Raw genomic sequence first — 17,253 nt, 5'->3', positions numbered from 1 at the left:
AGTCCAGCTGGGCTCATATCAACTTGACATATCAAGTTTATTTTATTGGCTTAATTAGACCAGTTCAACAACTTCAACTTCTCCCAGCTCTAAAGCTGCTGCTTTAAAGAGACCTAGAAAAACTGTATTGTGGACTCCTGCATTACAAGCACTGATGCTAACAGAAGAGGGTGCATCATGTTAAATAACCATGACAGTAGACTTTGGGTCTGAATGACAAAATGAGGCGCAAATAACACAAACCTAAACACACAATAAAGAGAATGTACTGTACCAACACACTCCTACATGATTTTCAAATATTAAATTACTAAATTATAAGTGGAAAACCAACTTATAATAACATAGCACCTTACAAATTCATTACCTAGGTAAGTAGGAGAATTAAAACATACCTTCGGCACAACATTGGCAAAGAGCCGGTCCAGAAGCTGAATGGAGTCTTTCCCCTTGACAGTAAACTTCCCGAAGGGGGTGAGGTCAATCACTCCCACCTTCTCCATCACCAGCCTGCACTCCCGCCCAATGGGCTTGAACCAGTTTGTACGTCGGAAACTGGGTCTGACAAAAAAAATCATTCACACTGAATTTTTACTTTACTTCAAAAAGCATTTTTTAACTGACACTAAATGATGAAGTATGGCAGCTTCAATGGTCTCAGAAACAAAACACAAGATTGCATATTTAAAAGATAATGCAGAAAAAGCCAGAAAGACACTACAAATTGTCAGGCCTAAATATGCCAATTTTCTGTTTTCAGTATTGTAAAGTCTGAAGGGTGTTACCAAGCTGTTGACTGTGGGAATAAGCAGTTCAACCTACAGGAGGGGTTTCTTTTCAAAAATGAATAGGACCTTCTCACCATTCCTCACCCCAAAAAACACATGGTCCAAACACCCTGAGTTGGCAACTATCCCAACACAGCCATAGCCAATGACTAGGACACTAGACAAATTCTTCAAGTTATTGCATAACTTCCTGTGCACTCCAAAATAATCACACCTTCATCACGGGAGATGTCCTGGACTTTCAAACCAGCAGCAGATTAATCAGTGATGCGCAGAAAAAAAATCTTGTTTATAGAATATACAAGGGCAAAGGCAAAGTCGAGAAAAGAAAGAGTAAATCAAACATATTTAAAAAAAATAAGTTCATCTTTCCAGTATTAAAGATTTCAAATGATCAGATTCTGTTCCGAATTGTTAACTTACAGATGACATTGCCCAACAATCCTTTTGTACAATCCACATATTTACCAATATACTGTACATCACACATGAAAATTGAATCTATCCTTGTCTGTTCCCTTAATATTTTACAATTATTTTACTTCTAACCGACTTATATACATTCACAATAGTGAAGATAAATATGTTTTTTATAATTTATGAAGAGGGAAATAAGTATAAAGATATTTATTTTTAATTCCAGTTTCAGTTATTCTGTCTCAAGAAATTCAGACTTTAAAGGCTTACTGTACTTAACCCACCTAGATCAATATTTGACAAATTGGTTTATCTGTATTTTAAGTGAAAATGTTAATGCAACCATTTATTGTTGGTAAATCTGAGAGAAGCCACTTTCCTGTTATTGTCTTTCCACCTGCAGATAAGAGAATTCCAAACAGATATTTGTCAGTACTACTTAATTTAAAATCCAACTAGCCAGAACCTCAAATGTAAAGGGTAAATTCCTTCAAATATGTTCTCTAGGCCCCCACGTACTGTAGATTCGTCCAGAAAGACTAAATTTAGGACACTCCCGAATGTATGACGATAATCACTTTCTTGATTTCCACACCGTCTCCAATACATAGAAGTTTCCCCAGTATGGTGTGCCTTCTGCCTTGGAGTAATAAAAAATCTAACAATGTTTTTCCAGCAAAAGTCTCTCCATAAATGTGAGTTAGTACAACTCAATTGAAATTCCCAAATTCGTTTTTTTGTACTTCAACTCATCCCTTCCCTTTTGAGCATGTTATTGACAGGAACGATTTTTGTGTTCTCTTTTGGCATTGACATAAAACTAGACGTTTCATTATTTTAATTTATTATTGAAACAAAATTAAAGATCAAGCAATTTATTTTTGGCCAGAATTGTTCTTGTCTTGGCTCCTGGATATGAACTCTCTAACCCTGGCAAGGGTCCTCCACCCAACAAACGTCAAGCCAATCGTCTTTTATAACTCCTCACAGGCAACACAGCCCCATACCTGAGATTCATTGCCATTAAGAAGAAAGATTAAGATTACTTAATTATAAGCCATATACAATTTCTTGCATTAGGAATTTGTCTTTTCACATACCCCAACTTGCTCTCTATGAGACACACAGGCACACAGATGGGGAGAGAGAAGCTTGGAGTCAGAGCACAGGGTCAGCCATTTATACGGTGTTCCTGGACCAGTTGGGGTTAAGGACCTTGCTCAGGGGCCCAACAGAGTAGGGTTCTTCTGCTGGCTGTGGGATTTGAACCTGCAACCTTCCAACCACAGGCGCAGATCCTTAGCATCAGTGCCACCATGCCCCTCACCAACAGCACTGCGAACCTGTGTCACAGACATACCCCTACTGTCTTACCTGTATCCTGTTTCATCACCAGGCTTATAAAACCAGTGAGGCTGTTCCCAGCCGGAGTGGAAACCCATGGATGCTTTTGATTTCAGGATTTCATAAATTCCACTCACTCTCTCTGTAGGTCTGCCTGCAAATCGCTCTTCTTTGGGGTACCCGACTATGAAATAAGGGGTACAGAACATTCTTTAATCCCTTTTCCCTTCCATGCAGTTGAAAACTAGTTTTATACAATATTGTTATACAGTAGGTTTGGGGGATATAAAGTGTTTAACCTCACCTCACTGCACTTATCTTTAAGTGACAATGGACATACTTTAGGGGAGTTTGGATAGGAGCTGCACACCACAATCTTATTGACTGAGGAAGCCACAAGGGCAGGAACCCAGCTGGCCTGCAAGTTTACTAATATTGGCTAAGACTGCACCTTTCTTGATTAGGTCATTAAGCCAACCTTTCTGGTGATGGTACCACAACAAAATGTATTTAATTTACAGTATCATGGTTTAGGATTGAAGATACAGTATTGGGAGAAAGGACCGTACAGAGAAGATGCTGGAGAGAAGAGCAGAAATTTTGAATACATTTTGAATGGGTCCATCTTTTTGCAGACCAGTCTGCAGAACTTGCCCCTCTTTTAGGATTTAGATAAAGCATTGTTGCCCTAATAGTTGTAGAAATATTTCATTCATATCATTTATAACCTAGATTAACATATTGTGCATTTCATCTTCTCAGGTTGAAAATTACCATTACCTTACCAATGTTGTTATATCCATAAGATTCACGGGCTTTTACTGCAGTGTATGGTACTGTAGTCCATTTGCCATAGCGATTGGGGTCCACTTCAATGAGGTCAAAGGGAGGTTCTCCCTTCATGATCCAGTCACTCAGGAACTTCCCAATGCCACCTGCGTGAATGACTCCGTACCTGGAGGGATACAGTCCACTGACATTACTGCCACTGCCATTCATTAGTAAAAACATTCAGAAAAAGGCCAGAGTGTTAAGTGAGTCTGGGAAAGTATACGACAGTGGAAATTTAATTGATGTGTTGGCATACTTTATTATTTTCTGAGGACAGTACTATCCTATTTCCTAGTTTAACACATAATTCACATGTAAAATCAGAAATCTTGTAGTCACACTGGTCGGTTGTAAATTGTCCCTCAAAACAGGATTCTGCAATAGAAATGTTCAAAGTTGTATCAAGCTATATTTCAAAAGCCATTTCCCACATCTTTTTTGATTAAACTGGAATGACTGATCTAGCTTGATATTCTACACTGTATTAAAGGGTAACTGCAGTCACAATTTCTCAGACCACTTATTAAATCTCGGTAACAAAATAAATGATTGGAAAAATTTACAAATCGCAAATTTGACAAATTTTGAATTTGGTGCAAAATCATAAACTTTGTGATTACTGTATGGTAGCCATACTGTCACAAACAGCTGCCATGAACAAGAGCAAGAGTTTGCACAAATTGTGATGTGAAAGTGGCCCTTCCTGCTCACTAGTCACTGTAAGTAAATGAGAAACATGGTCTCCCAGCAATGTTAATCCTTTATTGTCTTTTTGAACTCACACATATATTTAAAATGATGCCTCATTGTCAAGCATTTGGCTATTCAGATCATATCGATTGCATACAAAACACAAAATCGGATCGGCAGAAAGTCAAACTGTTTTCTTTTTTTAAAGGGGTATTTAACTAGCCAAGGTATGGGTAATAAACATGGGCATGGACGTTTGCATGTGTCTCAACAAGATTCATTTTGATGTGTGTTTGCTTAAGTACAGGTTGTGCAGCAGACATTTCACCCCACTGTGATCTCCTTGCAAAGTTACCAAATAAGTACTATTTATTGGCAAAACCGCCTCGAAGTCGATAGGTTGAATTCAATTCAATTGACTCATTCAAATCAGCCGTTCAGGTGATGGCTCGGGCTATGACACAGCAAGCCCTCTGAAAATATAAGTCCTCCTAGAATTTCTTTTAGATTACCCACAAAATAACCACCAATGTAATGACAGAGCACTTTTGTTAAACTTGAAAAGAAATGTATTTTAGTTGGTTTGCAGGCTGCTCTTTTTTTTTTGCAATACTTAAAAGTATCTAAAAACCATCACCTTGTATGTGCCAGTTTCATGAAAATATGAAAAAATTAATATAGTATCAAAATTCACTTGGTCTAAGGCATGTTTCCAATGTAATAGGGCCACTTTCATGTCACCGGACATTTTGTTCCCTTGTTCTGAATCCCGGACAATTACGGCAACAAAGCGCTACGCATACATCGAAACCTCATCTCTTTTGTGATGTAAATCGGAGGTTGTAAACATTACTGTGTCCTTGGTAGTTTCATTATGGTTTGAAATGCCCTCATTATTACCCATTTATTATAACCCCAAAATGTAAAAATAGCCGTTCACCTTTGAACTAATATAGAGTGATTTCACCAGAGTGTAAAGAAACCAAAACAAATCCTCACTCTGGAATGCAAAATGTAGAAGAAACCTGAGTGCTTGATGTACACAGGGGTATTGAAGTGTCGTTTAATTTGAAGCTAACAGCTATGACTTTATTTAGCACAGCACTCTTGAACTTTCTATTCATGTTAGCATCATGTATGACTACAATAAAATATGCTTCTAATCAAGACTGTACCTACCCAAAGCCAATGGCCACCCAATAATTCTGAGCTCCTACGTGCGGCCCAACCATGGGGAGAAGGTCTGGGGTGTAGGTGATTGGACCTGATACTATGTTGATGATGTCAGCTTTCTTCAGCACCGGAACCATCTCCATTGCACATTCAACATGCTCCATGATCCTGTCCAAATCTGATTCAAACAGCTCTTTCCCAAAGCCTGGAACAGCAACCAACATTCAGAGTGCTTGTGCAGCTCAAGCAGGTGAAGAGACATGTTCGTATTTTTTGCAGAAGATCAGCCAGTGCACAAACTTGTCTAGTAGTAGTAATGATATACAGTTTTACCCATAAAGAGAAAACAAAATATGAAAACATCCTCAGCATCTTTTGTCTAAGAGATGTATGAAGAGATTAATCCCATTTATCAGCATCTAGTTTTAAAACCGACGTTTTCATTTGGAATTACATTCACAGGTAAACTTTGCCACTATCCATTATATGGCTGCTGTAATTTTCTTGACATACTGTATATTTCTCCTCTGTTTTTAGTTACTGTTAAATTATCATTTGATAAATGAAGTTTTTATTGAACTAAGGTTTTTAAGAATACTGATGCATATAAATGATACTCCCTTCACATTTTTTAAGGTTCCTTGGTAATCATGGACGATTTGTATTTCTGCATCGTGTGGAACAGATATCAAACAGTTACAATGTGTGTAACCAATATATCCCATCACATTCATTTCTATTTACTGTGATGTGCAAAGATTAAATACAATGTAAAAATTAGCCAGCTGGATGAAGTTCTACCCAACAATAGCTTTCCTAAAGAACAAAAATCCTGACAGTTCTTTTAAAAAAAAAGTAATTCAAGAAGAGGTCATTCTCCTCTACATGTAACTCCTACAGACCTATTGAAACAAGATCTCAAGAGCATTTTAGGGAACTTTTAAAGTTTGATGCTTTCTATTCATTAGTTTGGTTAGATTGTAATATGTGTGAAAAAGAGATGAGCTTTGCAGAGTGTATTGGCACCCAGAGAGCTCACCAGGCTGAGGGAATTGGCAGTCTTGCCAGAAAGGTGAGGCTACCCAGCCCCCCGTCTCAGTATTGTGAGAACTGAGCCAGGGAGTTACTGCAGAGGGTGAAGACGGGGTGGAGGGAGGTGTACGACAGAGATATGCCTGGAAAGTCCCGGATGCAAGACTTAAATATGTAGGCAAGCAGAAGTGTGCAAAGTTAGGATCTTATCTTCTTCCCAAATTTCTACGATAAAATTAACAAAAAAAGTTTTTTTCCGATCTACCTGGGGGAACACCATCTGTTATCCAGGAGTCCTGCAGCTTCATCTTCTCCTGTTTCTCGTACGGCCCGAAGAGCAGCCCGTCCCGCTCCTGACGCAGGTAGTACGAAGATTCCAGATCTCGGATCACAGCAAGCTCTTTCTTCAAGGCCTTTACCTCCGGGATAGTGGAAGTGACAACGTACTGATGGTGGACAGGCATGATGGGGTGCTCAAAGCCAATCATTTTCCCCACTTCTCGGGCCCAGAAGCCTACCATTCAGAGATAAACAAAAAGAAAACAGGTGTTCTGCTTCCAGTCTAAAACACAATAGTCTTTTTTGTTTTGTAAATCAGTTTGCATTTTAATTTTAAAGAACAGAACAAGAAGAGTACAACGCAATCACCCTCTAACACAATAAACTTAAAATCCAATTACTTGAAATATTGCTCCTTGTTATTTTATTGTTCCAAAACATACTGTGTACAGTACATTCATCCATCCATTTTCTATCCAGTACAGTATTGCAGGGGAGCCAGAGCCTATGCCAGCAAGCAATGGGTGGGAGGCAGGATACACCCTGGACAGGATGCTAGTTCATTGCAGGACATCAACAGACCCACACTCAAACCAGGGCCACGTTTCCCAGAAGCCAACTAACTTACCAGTATGACTCTGGGAGGGAACCAGAGCACCTGGAGGAAACCCATGTGAACACAGGGAAACGTACAAACTCCACACAGACATCACAGCACAAATTAATCTCAGGATCGCAGCACTGTTAAAGCAGCAATGCTAACCACTGTGCCAACATGCCACCCCTGATAAACAGCTGTGGTTTATTGTTTGCTTCCACCATGGATTCAGACATACCATCATTATATACATTATGTAAGTACTGTATATATAGTATATAGTTGTTATATTTTGACAAGTCACACAATTAATTGGATGGTCCATGTGCAATAATAATGGTTTGCACAAGTTTAGAATAGATACACCTGTCATTCCTCTGTCAGATAGTGAATTTCAAGCAGACCAGAAACACCAAGAAGATTTAAAAAAAAAAACACAGGGACAAAGTTGTACAAAGGCACAGATAGGGAGATGGGACAACCATTGGAAGAGGACAAATACTATATGCACGAAAGAAAAAGCCAGAAAGACATACTATAAAAATCTGTTAAAAATATATATATCGACATACAGCAGATTATTATTAATCTCCATTAATAATAACTGCTGGTTCCATTTTAAGACGCCATCACTGATGTTTACTGAACTTTTATTTTCGCCATTAAGATCTGTATTGCATTATTTTGTGTGCAGTCCTTTGTTAAAAAAAGTTTGAAAAATTCTGCTATAATTATTTTTCCCTATTTGCAAAACACACTGACATTCTATCACCAACTATATGTATTCTCAAAATGTATGCAAAATAGTCAATTGTTTTAGAATAGTGACAATATCTTAATATTTACTGCATTTTGTTAAAAATTAACCAGTTTTTCATTTATAAAAAAGGAGGTTCAGGGAGACCTCTGAACAGGGGACTGAGAAATATTTTAAGAAAATAAATACTTCAGGCACAAAATGATATTATTATTTATTTTTTTAAGATCTTAAATTATTATTTTACTTGTCACTGAAAACAAGAATATGCTGATATGGCATGGATAATCATTGGCCATATTTTAAAGATCCCCATTTTGTAGAACTAAAGTAAACTACTCTATCTTTATATTATATAAAGATAATCCATTTGATGATCACATGAAAGTAATCTGATCCTCTGCAAGTACAAAGTGACAGAGTAACACACTTCAATATTCTTGGTACATGGCCAGACAGAACATTCATCCAGTTGTGAAATCTCTTCAGACGGAGATCAGGGTATTTCTGGAGTGACCATGTGAATCCTGCTGCTTGTTTTTCAACACTAGTAGTAACTTGCATAAACCAGTTCTGGATGGTGAGACACAAGATGTTTGGCACAGCTGTTGACTTGGGCTATTTCTGCCAAGCTGTTAGCAAACCTCGACAATCATTCTATATCGGTTCACTGAACAAAACAGCTGGGTCGACAACATATTGCCGGAGGCTTGTAAGGGGATATTGAACTTTGCCCTCTACTCCTGGGTGAACTGTTCCACTTGACATCCACTGTGAAATTGTCACAGCTCAAAAACCATGACAGTGACCTTGAACTTGAATGGACTTGAATGAAGACTGGAGATGCATCGCTGGTTGTGCTGAGAGAAACAGAGCTAAGCAGGTTCTAACACAAAGCAATCACCAGTAGTAATCACGCTTAAAGAGAAACATAAACCTAAGCCTGACTTAGGTTTCATCATTGGACAGCAAATGAACCAGCATTGAATTTTCCATTAAAGTAATAATAATAATAACCATTAAGCATTTTCCCTAGTCCATTGTGGCTACAACCAATAAAGCTTCATTTATTAAACTACTGTATATAATAAATTACTAGACTCTTAAGGCCCTGGACCTAACAAGGTTCCTGAAATAGAAATAACTGCACAGTCTAATGGCAGTGGTGTTTATATAGTGTATACATTAAATATAAATGCATATCTCTGCATGGATTTTCTAATTTTATGGTCTCATAGATTAATCAAAATGAACAAGCAGATCATATTAGAAAAGCAAAAATGGGACGAATAAGAAAAAATGGCACAGATTTTCTCTTCATATTGCCTGCAGTATAAATGGCAGGAAAACATTAAAAAGTTCATTGTACAGCATACTGTACATGGGTGTTAGCTGCTCACTAAATACACCACTTTCTGCTTCTAGCTCTTCATGTGACATGACCTGCCACAGGTTCATTATCACAATTGCTTAAAAACAGTATACAGGCATCTGGGCCAGGGATTTCCTATCCTGGTCTACTAGCGCCAGTGTATCTGCAGGTTTTCTTTCCAACTCAGTTCTTAACGAGCTAAACCTTGGTACCTGTCTTAATCTACCAGTTTGTCTATGGACTGTGGGAGGAGACTGAAGCACCCAGTTTCTCCAATTTTACCAGAGGAAACCCACAGAAACACAGGGAGATCACACAAACCCCATGCAGATAGCACCCCAGCAATTGAACCCAGGGCTTCTTGGCTGCAAGGCAGCCATGCTAACCACTATGCCTCCCTAAAATCTAACTTTTTTAGAAACTTTTATGTTGTGTTAATTGTACCACCTGTTTTAGTTAATCTCAGATTACAACCCTGGAAGATTTATAGCACTTCCAAATTCTTTTGGGTTGTTTTCTAATAAGGTAAGAAATGTGTTTGTTTGGAACAACATGGGCAATTTTGATTAACCTGGTGTTTTGCATAGCGAACAGCACCAAAATAATCTAAGAGTACACTAATGAGATTCATAACCAAAAACTGGGATCAAAAGTCTTCAATGACAAATACAAAACAAAGAATGCTGATCCTGACCACTACTGGGAAGCAAAACAGTATATTTTATAGCATGTTCTTATTACTGTCCACTCCCACTCTGTAAGGACAACAGCTGCAGGTATGTGATCTGTTAACCACAGTTCTAGCCAACGAAGAGAATTTTGCAAGCTCAGAGAAATGCCAAGCAAGGGTCTACAGTCTCATCTTACATATACAGTATCTGCCACTTCTGTAGACAAGGAGGGCATAACCATTGCCTGCACTTGAGTGTGTGATAGGGAAAAGAACCCCACATTGACATTGACGTGATGTGGTTTTTGCCTTATAACTACTTGTGTGGTGCCAGTGGCTTATTTAGAGGGTGATAACAACACAGTCAGAACTGCGTGCATCCTATTCAATTTGACTCCATAAAGAGACAGACCAGGTATTTTGAAGTTGCCACTGAATCAGTAAGAAACAGGCAGTAGTGATAAGTGAGTGAGACCAATTCCTGTGTTTACTGCGTTGAAACACCTTCATTAACTAGTATTTAAAAAATCATTCAATGCTTTTTGTCTTTTAGGCTTCTTAAATAAAGAATGTCTCTTTTAATCAAGCATAAGTGTTGTGGAAGTTGTTATTTTGCTCATTCTGTCTGTATTATGTAAAATAGCATATCAAGTGTTTGAATAAGAAAGTCCATGATTTTAGTAAAAAACAAATTTTCTGTACTGAATGTTGTTAAGTTGGAAACCATAAATTACAGAACAATAGTGTTTGGTAACTCCTATTATTATCAGTTCTGATTTAGAGATGTTTTTGTGTGAGATATATACAGTAGCTAATTTTCTGGAATTATTACGATTAAGAACAACTGCGTGAGTCTAACTTGTTGTCATTATCCCTTGTTGTCATAATAAGTTCCATTTGTTTTATTTTGTGCTTTGAATTAGATTACTATAAGGGAAATGGAAAAGACAGAGACCTGAATTAAATATTATACATTTTTCTATGTCACATGATAAAAAAAAACTTTATGTATGTGAAAAAGAACACATACTTTGGTCCAGCTTAATTAAATTGATATGCAAAGATAGATAATCCAATTATAAATAGTTGAAAAACACTGTATTTTGTCTATTTAGTCTATGTATAGTATATTGAACATGTACAGGCATTTCATCAGCAGAACACCTTCTCTACAATATTTACAAATGTTGTAAGTCTAGAAGACATACAGTACTGTAATCATCTAGGATAACAATATACTGTATATTAGCATAAAATATTACCGGACAATTAAGAGAAACATACAGTATCCTTGTCATGGTTGTTAGCAGCAACATTTACTCAGACTAACCCTATTTTAGATTCTATACTTTTTATTGTTTAGTTTGAACAGATCAATTTCTGAGAATGAGTAACCTACAGTTGCATTTTGAACATGAGAACTGTATTGTGAATTCAAGTTCAGCCCCATCCATTCCTGACAATAGAAATAAGGATTTTAAACCGGTAATTTTTACAAAGTAAGTACAGTACTTAAAAGTAGTTGGGAGGCATCTAGTTAAAAGTCTAGAAAGTGAAGTCTTGAAATTTAACTGTCTATGATGTTTTCTGGGTCAGCTTCAGTTCAGTGTAGTTGAATCCTGTTCTTTAGCCAGTGTTAATTTCATATGGTGAACAAATGTAAAAAAAAAGAGCAACAGTACAGTACATCCTTCTTTATGGGATGCCCAAAAGCTTGAAAGTCTAAATACCCTTGAACTCTAGCTTTATACCTATCCCTTGCTGATTAGAATCAATGATGAGACTGAATTTATTTATATCCTAGGTATGAAATACTAATGAAAATAAAAGTTTCTTTGTCTGGAGTTTATCTTCCCTTTTCACTGTTTCCTTTCTTTAAGTCACGATCTTTAACGTGCTGGCTGTCCCCTTACACTGCTCAAGAATTTCTTTATTCACAGCTTGATTTGATCAGATTATATGTGTTAATTTTTAAACACAAATCAACCACCTGGCTTTTAGTGTGGAATCTTTTGGTGTGGAATGCAAGGGAAGCCCCTTACATTCAGTGAGGGGCTCATCACAGTGAAATGAAACTATTCCCCCAAAAAAACTTTCATTTTTTACAAACAAAATAAAAACGTCTGTTCTGTAACACAGGGAAGAAATGGTTGATTGAAATGAAAAGGTCACATTTAGAATTTTTAAAACTAATACCATTTATCGCACTAACTGAATCAGTCCAGGGAAGGTCACATTTTAGATACACTTCTGTTTACTGTGTAACAATTTTTATCAACTAAAACAAGAACTGGCCTTGAATGGGAACTGGATGAAAAGGGAGAGAAATGCTTTGGCACAAACTGGCTAGGGCCATAAATGCATTACACAGAGGGATCTGGCAGCAGAAAGGCTACAACTAGCAGATTCATGTGACTTAAGCAACGAGGACAAACTGATGCTGGGGCATGTTAGGATTAGTTGACCATAAAAATCAGATTAATAAAACAAACAGTGCTAAATAAACTCCTTAAAAGTGCATAGGATACAGAAATCTGTATTGGGTGATTATGATCACAAAACCTTGGCTCTTTTTCATTAGTATTCCAGAAAAAGTTAATAATGCACATTGCATGAGTTACAGTACATTGTGACTTTTCATGGGATGACATCACGCTCAAAAGCAATATCATTGTGTTGCATTGTAGCCTATTTACCTCCCTAAGAGTATTGTGTGTTTTATTGACACAAATTACACAACACTAAATACAGGATTAAACAGAAGATGCATAGGATTCACATGGAGATGCATTGACAGTGTATGTACAATATGCATGTTTCTCTAAAGAAAAATAACTACATTTGTCTGTGTGTCTTTTTATTACTAATTGCACAATGATGAATATATCACAAAACAATTATCCTAAAGCAAGCAGCTCAAAAAAAAAACAACATCTTTTAGTGTACAAAGGACCTTCCAGTTCACTGAAAATTCTAAACATTTAAAACAAGAGATTTGAATTGTTCACGTAAAGGCAAGTATTTTGTGTATGGGTTCTCAAATCAATATCCCAGGGGTATATCCACACACATAACAAGTCAACAGTATCTGCACATGAACAGGATAGCATTTAAACTACTGTATATGCTTATCTTTAATTTCTTAATTTGCTTCACATGCAGTTGCTAATCTAAACCCAAAATGTACAGTATATCAATTGTCTGACTGCTAGTTAACTGAAAACAAGTATGTCTGTAACTGTTTAGTTAAACATATCTTGAACTCTTATTTGTTTCCCAGTAATGTTGTACCATGGTATAAAAAGGGAGATAACCCAAATAATTAATGATTATTCCCTCTAATATCTGCTGCAAGATTAATTGTAGAATACGTAATAAACAATTAACTACATTGTCCTCCCAGATACAAAAAATAGGCGTGCATTATTAGAAAGAATTGCTGTTAAGTCTGGAAATCTATGTATGACTTGGCTCTCTGCTTTACCACAGCTGGAATTCTATGAACGATATATATCTATATTATATATTGGGCCAATAAAAGCAAAGCCATGCATTTTTAACACTGGAAAAATACTATTGACACTACTACTGTCATATACTGTATACTACTATGACAATCTAAATTTCTTAATGCTTAAAGCAATACTTAACAGCTTCCAACATGTTAAAGCAAAAATCTGGAAGTAATAATGACAGAAATGTTAAAAGCAAAAGAGAAGTCAGACAGAATTAAATTTAGTCTTGGGTCCTGGCTTTCTTCATGTCCTTGTGAGCCTTCTGTGTGGAATTTGCATGTTTTTTCTCCTACTAATTTCACTTTCACTCCAAGAGGGTCCCCTGGTTGCTGTGAACCTCACCAGCTCAGACAGCTTTCTAATAATGGGTGGATATGATTTTTGACATTTACTGTCAGAAGACAGCCACTGTCAGAGTAGAGTCTGCTGGCTCTAATTGCATCTCTGACATCAAAACAAGGATGACTCAAACTTCCTTCATTTAAACTGCAACAAGACTGGAATCATGCTTCTCGGCATGCCGCATCAACCTACAGTATGTAAAGCTAATGCAGTAACCCTATCTGTGGATGGTACTGTACTTGGGTTTCAATCTAAATTGAAGAACTTGGTGATGATATTTGATCCAGGCTTGACATCTGACCCTTATGGGCAACTTATTATCAAAATATCAGTCTCCCACCTCAGAAATATTGCCAAACTTTGTCCTATGTTGTTGCTAAGTGTTGCTGAAAAGTTGGTCAACAATTTTGTTTTCTCTCATATTGATTACTGTAACTCCCTACTCACTGGGGTATCACAATCCATATTGAACAAACTACTGTACTGTATATCCAGAATTCGGCAGCCAGAATCCTGACAAGGTCTAGTGTAAGTCATACCACACCACTTCTATCCTTGCACTGGCTTCCTATCAGGTTTCATGTTGACTTCAAAATCCCCGTGCTCACCTATAAAGCTCTGCATGGCTTTAGCACCTCAGTACCCACCTGTGTTACTATCATCCTTTTCCCCACCATGCAACCTTTTTTCATCTAATTCTGGCCTCCTGTCTGTCCCCATAGCCCATGAACACTCTATGGGTGACAGCGCCTTCTCCTGTTATGCCCCAAAGCTCTGGAATTCCATCCCTAAGAATATAATGGAGTCACATTCCCTGAGCTCTTTCAAATCTAGATTAAAAACTTTCTTTTTTAGAAGGGGTTGTATTTGTCTGCCCCCATTGCTTTCCTAATTTATTCCAAACCCCCATCTACTATCTCCTCTCACTATGCTTTTTTTTTGGTCTGTACAGCACTTTGAGAAGCCATTTTTAAAGAAGCTACGTATATAAACTAAAGTTATTTTATTAATATAACTGATATAGACTATAAATTTTGCCTTTTTCAGCAATGTGATTCTTTAAAGCTGATCTTGTTACTGCTGTTTTAGTTTCTGACTAACATTCTGTCCCAAACAATGTTGCCAAGTCACTTGCTGAAATGTTGCAAAACCAAGAAGTTTGCCTTTTGTCTAAAAATTCAAGCTATAAAATACATTAAGAGTGACTTAAAGAAAAGCCCAAGATCTGTATAGTTTGTATAAAAATACTCTTCCATCCTTAATATGAAAAAGATGATTGATTACGGTATACTTCATACTTTCGCAAACTAAGACCTCAGTAACCAGCCTGCACTGAATAATTACCTTGCCAAAAAATAACAGTGAGAACTAAAATCAGGCAAATATACAGTATACTGTAAATGTATAAATGAGGCAACATTGATTACAGTGGTCATGAATACACTCTTAGGTTAATACTAATTAATAGTTTCAAAATTACCCTATTAATTCATAATCATGTATAATGGGATTGATAAAACCTATAAGCAAAAACTCCAAAGGATTGAAAACATCACCAAAGCATTACATTTTTACTAAAAACAAGTGTAGCTACTGTCTGGCTCAGGTATTTTTGTGAAAAACAGACTTTGAACTTGTAATGAAATGGGCTTTTAAATGTGGGCTACAGGGTATGCAGATAACCTGAAAATTGTTTCTGCTGCCCATGACCATGAAAGCAGAAATCCTTTAATTTGCTGGCAAAATCCTTCTCACACTGATACAGATTGTAATGCTCAAAACGCAGAGAAATAAGTAAAAATAAGTTCACAACTCTTTTCAAAGGACAAAGTTCACATATGTGCAAATGAATGCAGGAGAAGGCAGGAGACATGGCTCAGTGCCTATCAATTACATTGGAGGAGAGAGTTTGTTTAAAATCCAAGGCCTTTTCTATACTTATTACAGAAATAAACTGCTTTAGCCCAGTCATTGCTGTTGAAAACAACCAAAATCTTCACAAAAATGTTGGTTATAATTGAAAAGCAAATTAACAAAAATACCTCAAAACTGAAAGGTGAATGATCAATTAAATGTTGTTGAGTGAACACAGTACTTACTGTACTGTATATTTTTACTTTTTATGTGGTTTTATGCATTAACCTTAAATAGCTACTGTTAACATATGACCTCTCCACATTAATTTTGCACAGAATCTGAACTGAAATAATAGAATTAGATCAGAAATTATAACCATCCAGAAATGCATGACAGAAAGTAATGTCCAACCCCAGTCTCCTGCCATTGAAATGAAGTTTTCTAGTTTTCTGAACATACCTAAAAGATACAGTTTTATTCCCTCAGCTAATTTCTTTAAAATACCTTTAAAATAATTGCAGCAAATGTGAAAATTTAACTGAGGTCTGCAAATGTTATTGCACTGATATTAATGCAATGACAGAACTAACAAGGGAAACATCTGTCACCACTACCTTTTGACCACTATCAAATAGTACTGATCAAATCTAGAAACTCGAAAGTATACTTTCATTCCTTAAAATATTTGTTGAGTGTTCTATAACATTTATAACAAGACATCACATGAAAACATGCCTCTTCATCTTCAAACAGTAGCAGAATAACTACTAATAGCAGAATAATTCAACATGGCATATTCAGTGGAGCTTAATATATAGACTTGGGAAGTAAGAGCAGGAGGGGAAGAAGAGTTGAAACACGCACCTGTGGCATTAATAATGCGGTTGGATTTAATGATCCCCTGTGGTGTTTCTACAATCCATTTCCCATCAGCTGTGGGAGTGAGGCCTGTGACCGGCGCGGGGTAGTAAATCTGAGCCCCATACTGCCTGGCTCCTGCAGCCAGGGCCATAGTGAGAGAGTAGGGATCAATGTGACCATCTCCAGGATTATACAGCCCCACCAACACCTGAGAGAATGTAAACAGAGACAGTGCGTATACATGTATGCATTCTTCATCCTTACAGCTTCAAACCTGTGTGAGCTGCAGGAAGTTACACAAGAGAGCAACCCTGTTGTTTATGTACTGTAGATTCTTCTATGTCCTTGTCAAGACAATGCAGGGAAGCAACAGAAAAGCAAATAAGATGCTGGGGTATACTGTATATCAGAAAGTGTAGCATTTAAATCCAGGAAGGTTTACTTAATATCAACAACGCACTAGGAAAACCTCATCTAGAACACTGTGTTCAGCAAATGTGGCAAAAAGAGCAATATAAACAATTCCTGGTCTCAGGCGACTCTTGTATATGGACAGGTTGAGAGAACTAAATCTCTTAGCCTGAAGTAGAGGGCATTTCATTTAAGTATTAGACTCACTTAGATACTAAACTACCAAATAAGCAAGATGGGCTTTATAACCCCCCTCTCATTTGCAAACCTTACTTATATTCTTGCAAACAAGAGGGTCCATACTAATTTTGCTGAC

The 17,253-nt window shown here is 37.0% G+C and overlaps 1 protein-coding gene across 1 annotated transcript in view; it reads right to left on the bottom strand.

Annotated features, from left to right (window-relative positions):
• The window catches only part of dmgdh (dimethylglycine dehydrogenase), a 41,647-nt gene that overhangs the window by 20,003 nt on the left and 4,391 nt on the right, over positions 1–17,253 (bottom strand). Inside the window, exons 5-10 of the mRNA XM_088629602.1 lie at positions 16,530–16,734; positions 6,541–6,789; positions 5,250–5,448; positions 3,335–3,504; positions 2,580–2,733; positions 396–561 (exon numbers count right to left, since the gene is read on the bottom strand). Of these exons, the coding sequence (XP_088485728.1) occupies positions 396–561; positions 2,580–2,733; positions 3,335–3,504; positions 5,250–5,448; positions 6,541–6,789; positions 16,530–16,734 (1,143 nt within the window). The remainder of the gene's footprint in view (positions 1–395; positions 562–2,579; positions 2,734–3,334; positions 3,505–5,249; positions 5,449–6,540; positions 6,790–16,529; positions 16,735–17,253) is intronic.

Source organism: Lepisosteus platostomus, chromosome 4 (genome assembly GCF_059453375.1).
Source record: "Lepisosteus platostomus isolate fLepPlt1 chromosome 4, fLepPlt1.hap1, whole genome shotgun sequence".
NCBI lineage: Eukaryota > Metazoa > Chordata > Actinopteri > Semionotiformes > Lepisosteidae > Lepisosteus > Lepisosteus platostomus.
Note: the sequence above shows the minus strand (reverse complement) of the source record. Positions and strands in the feature narration are given on the sequence as shown.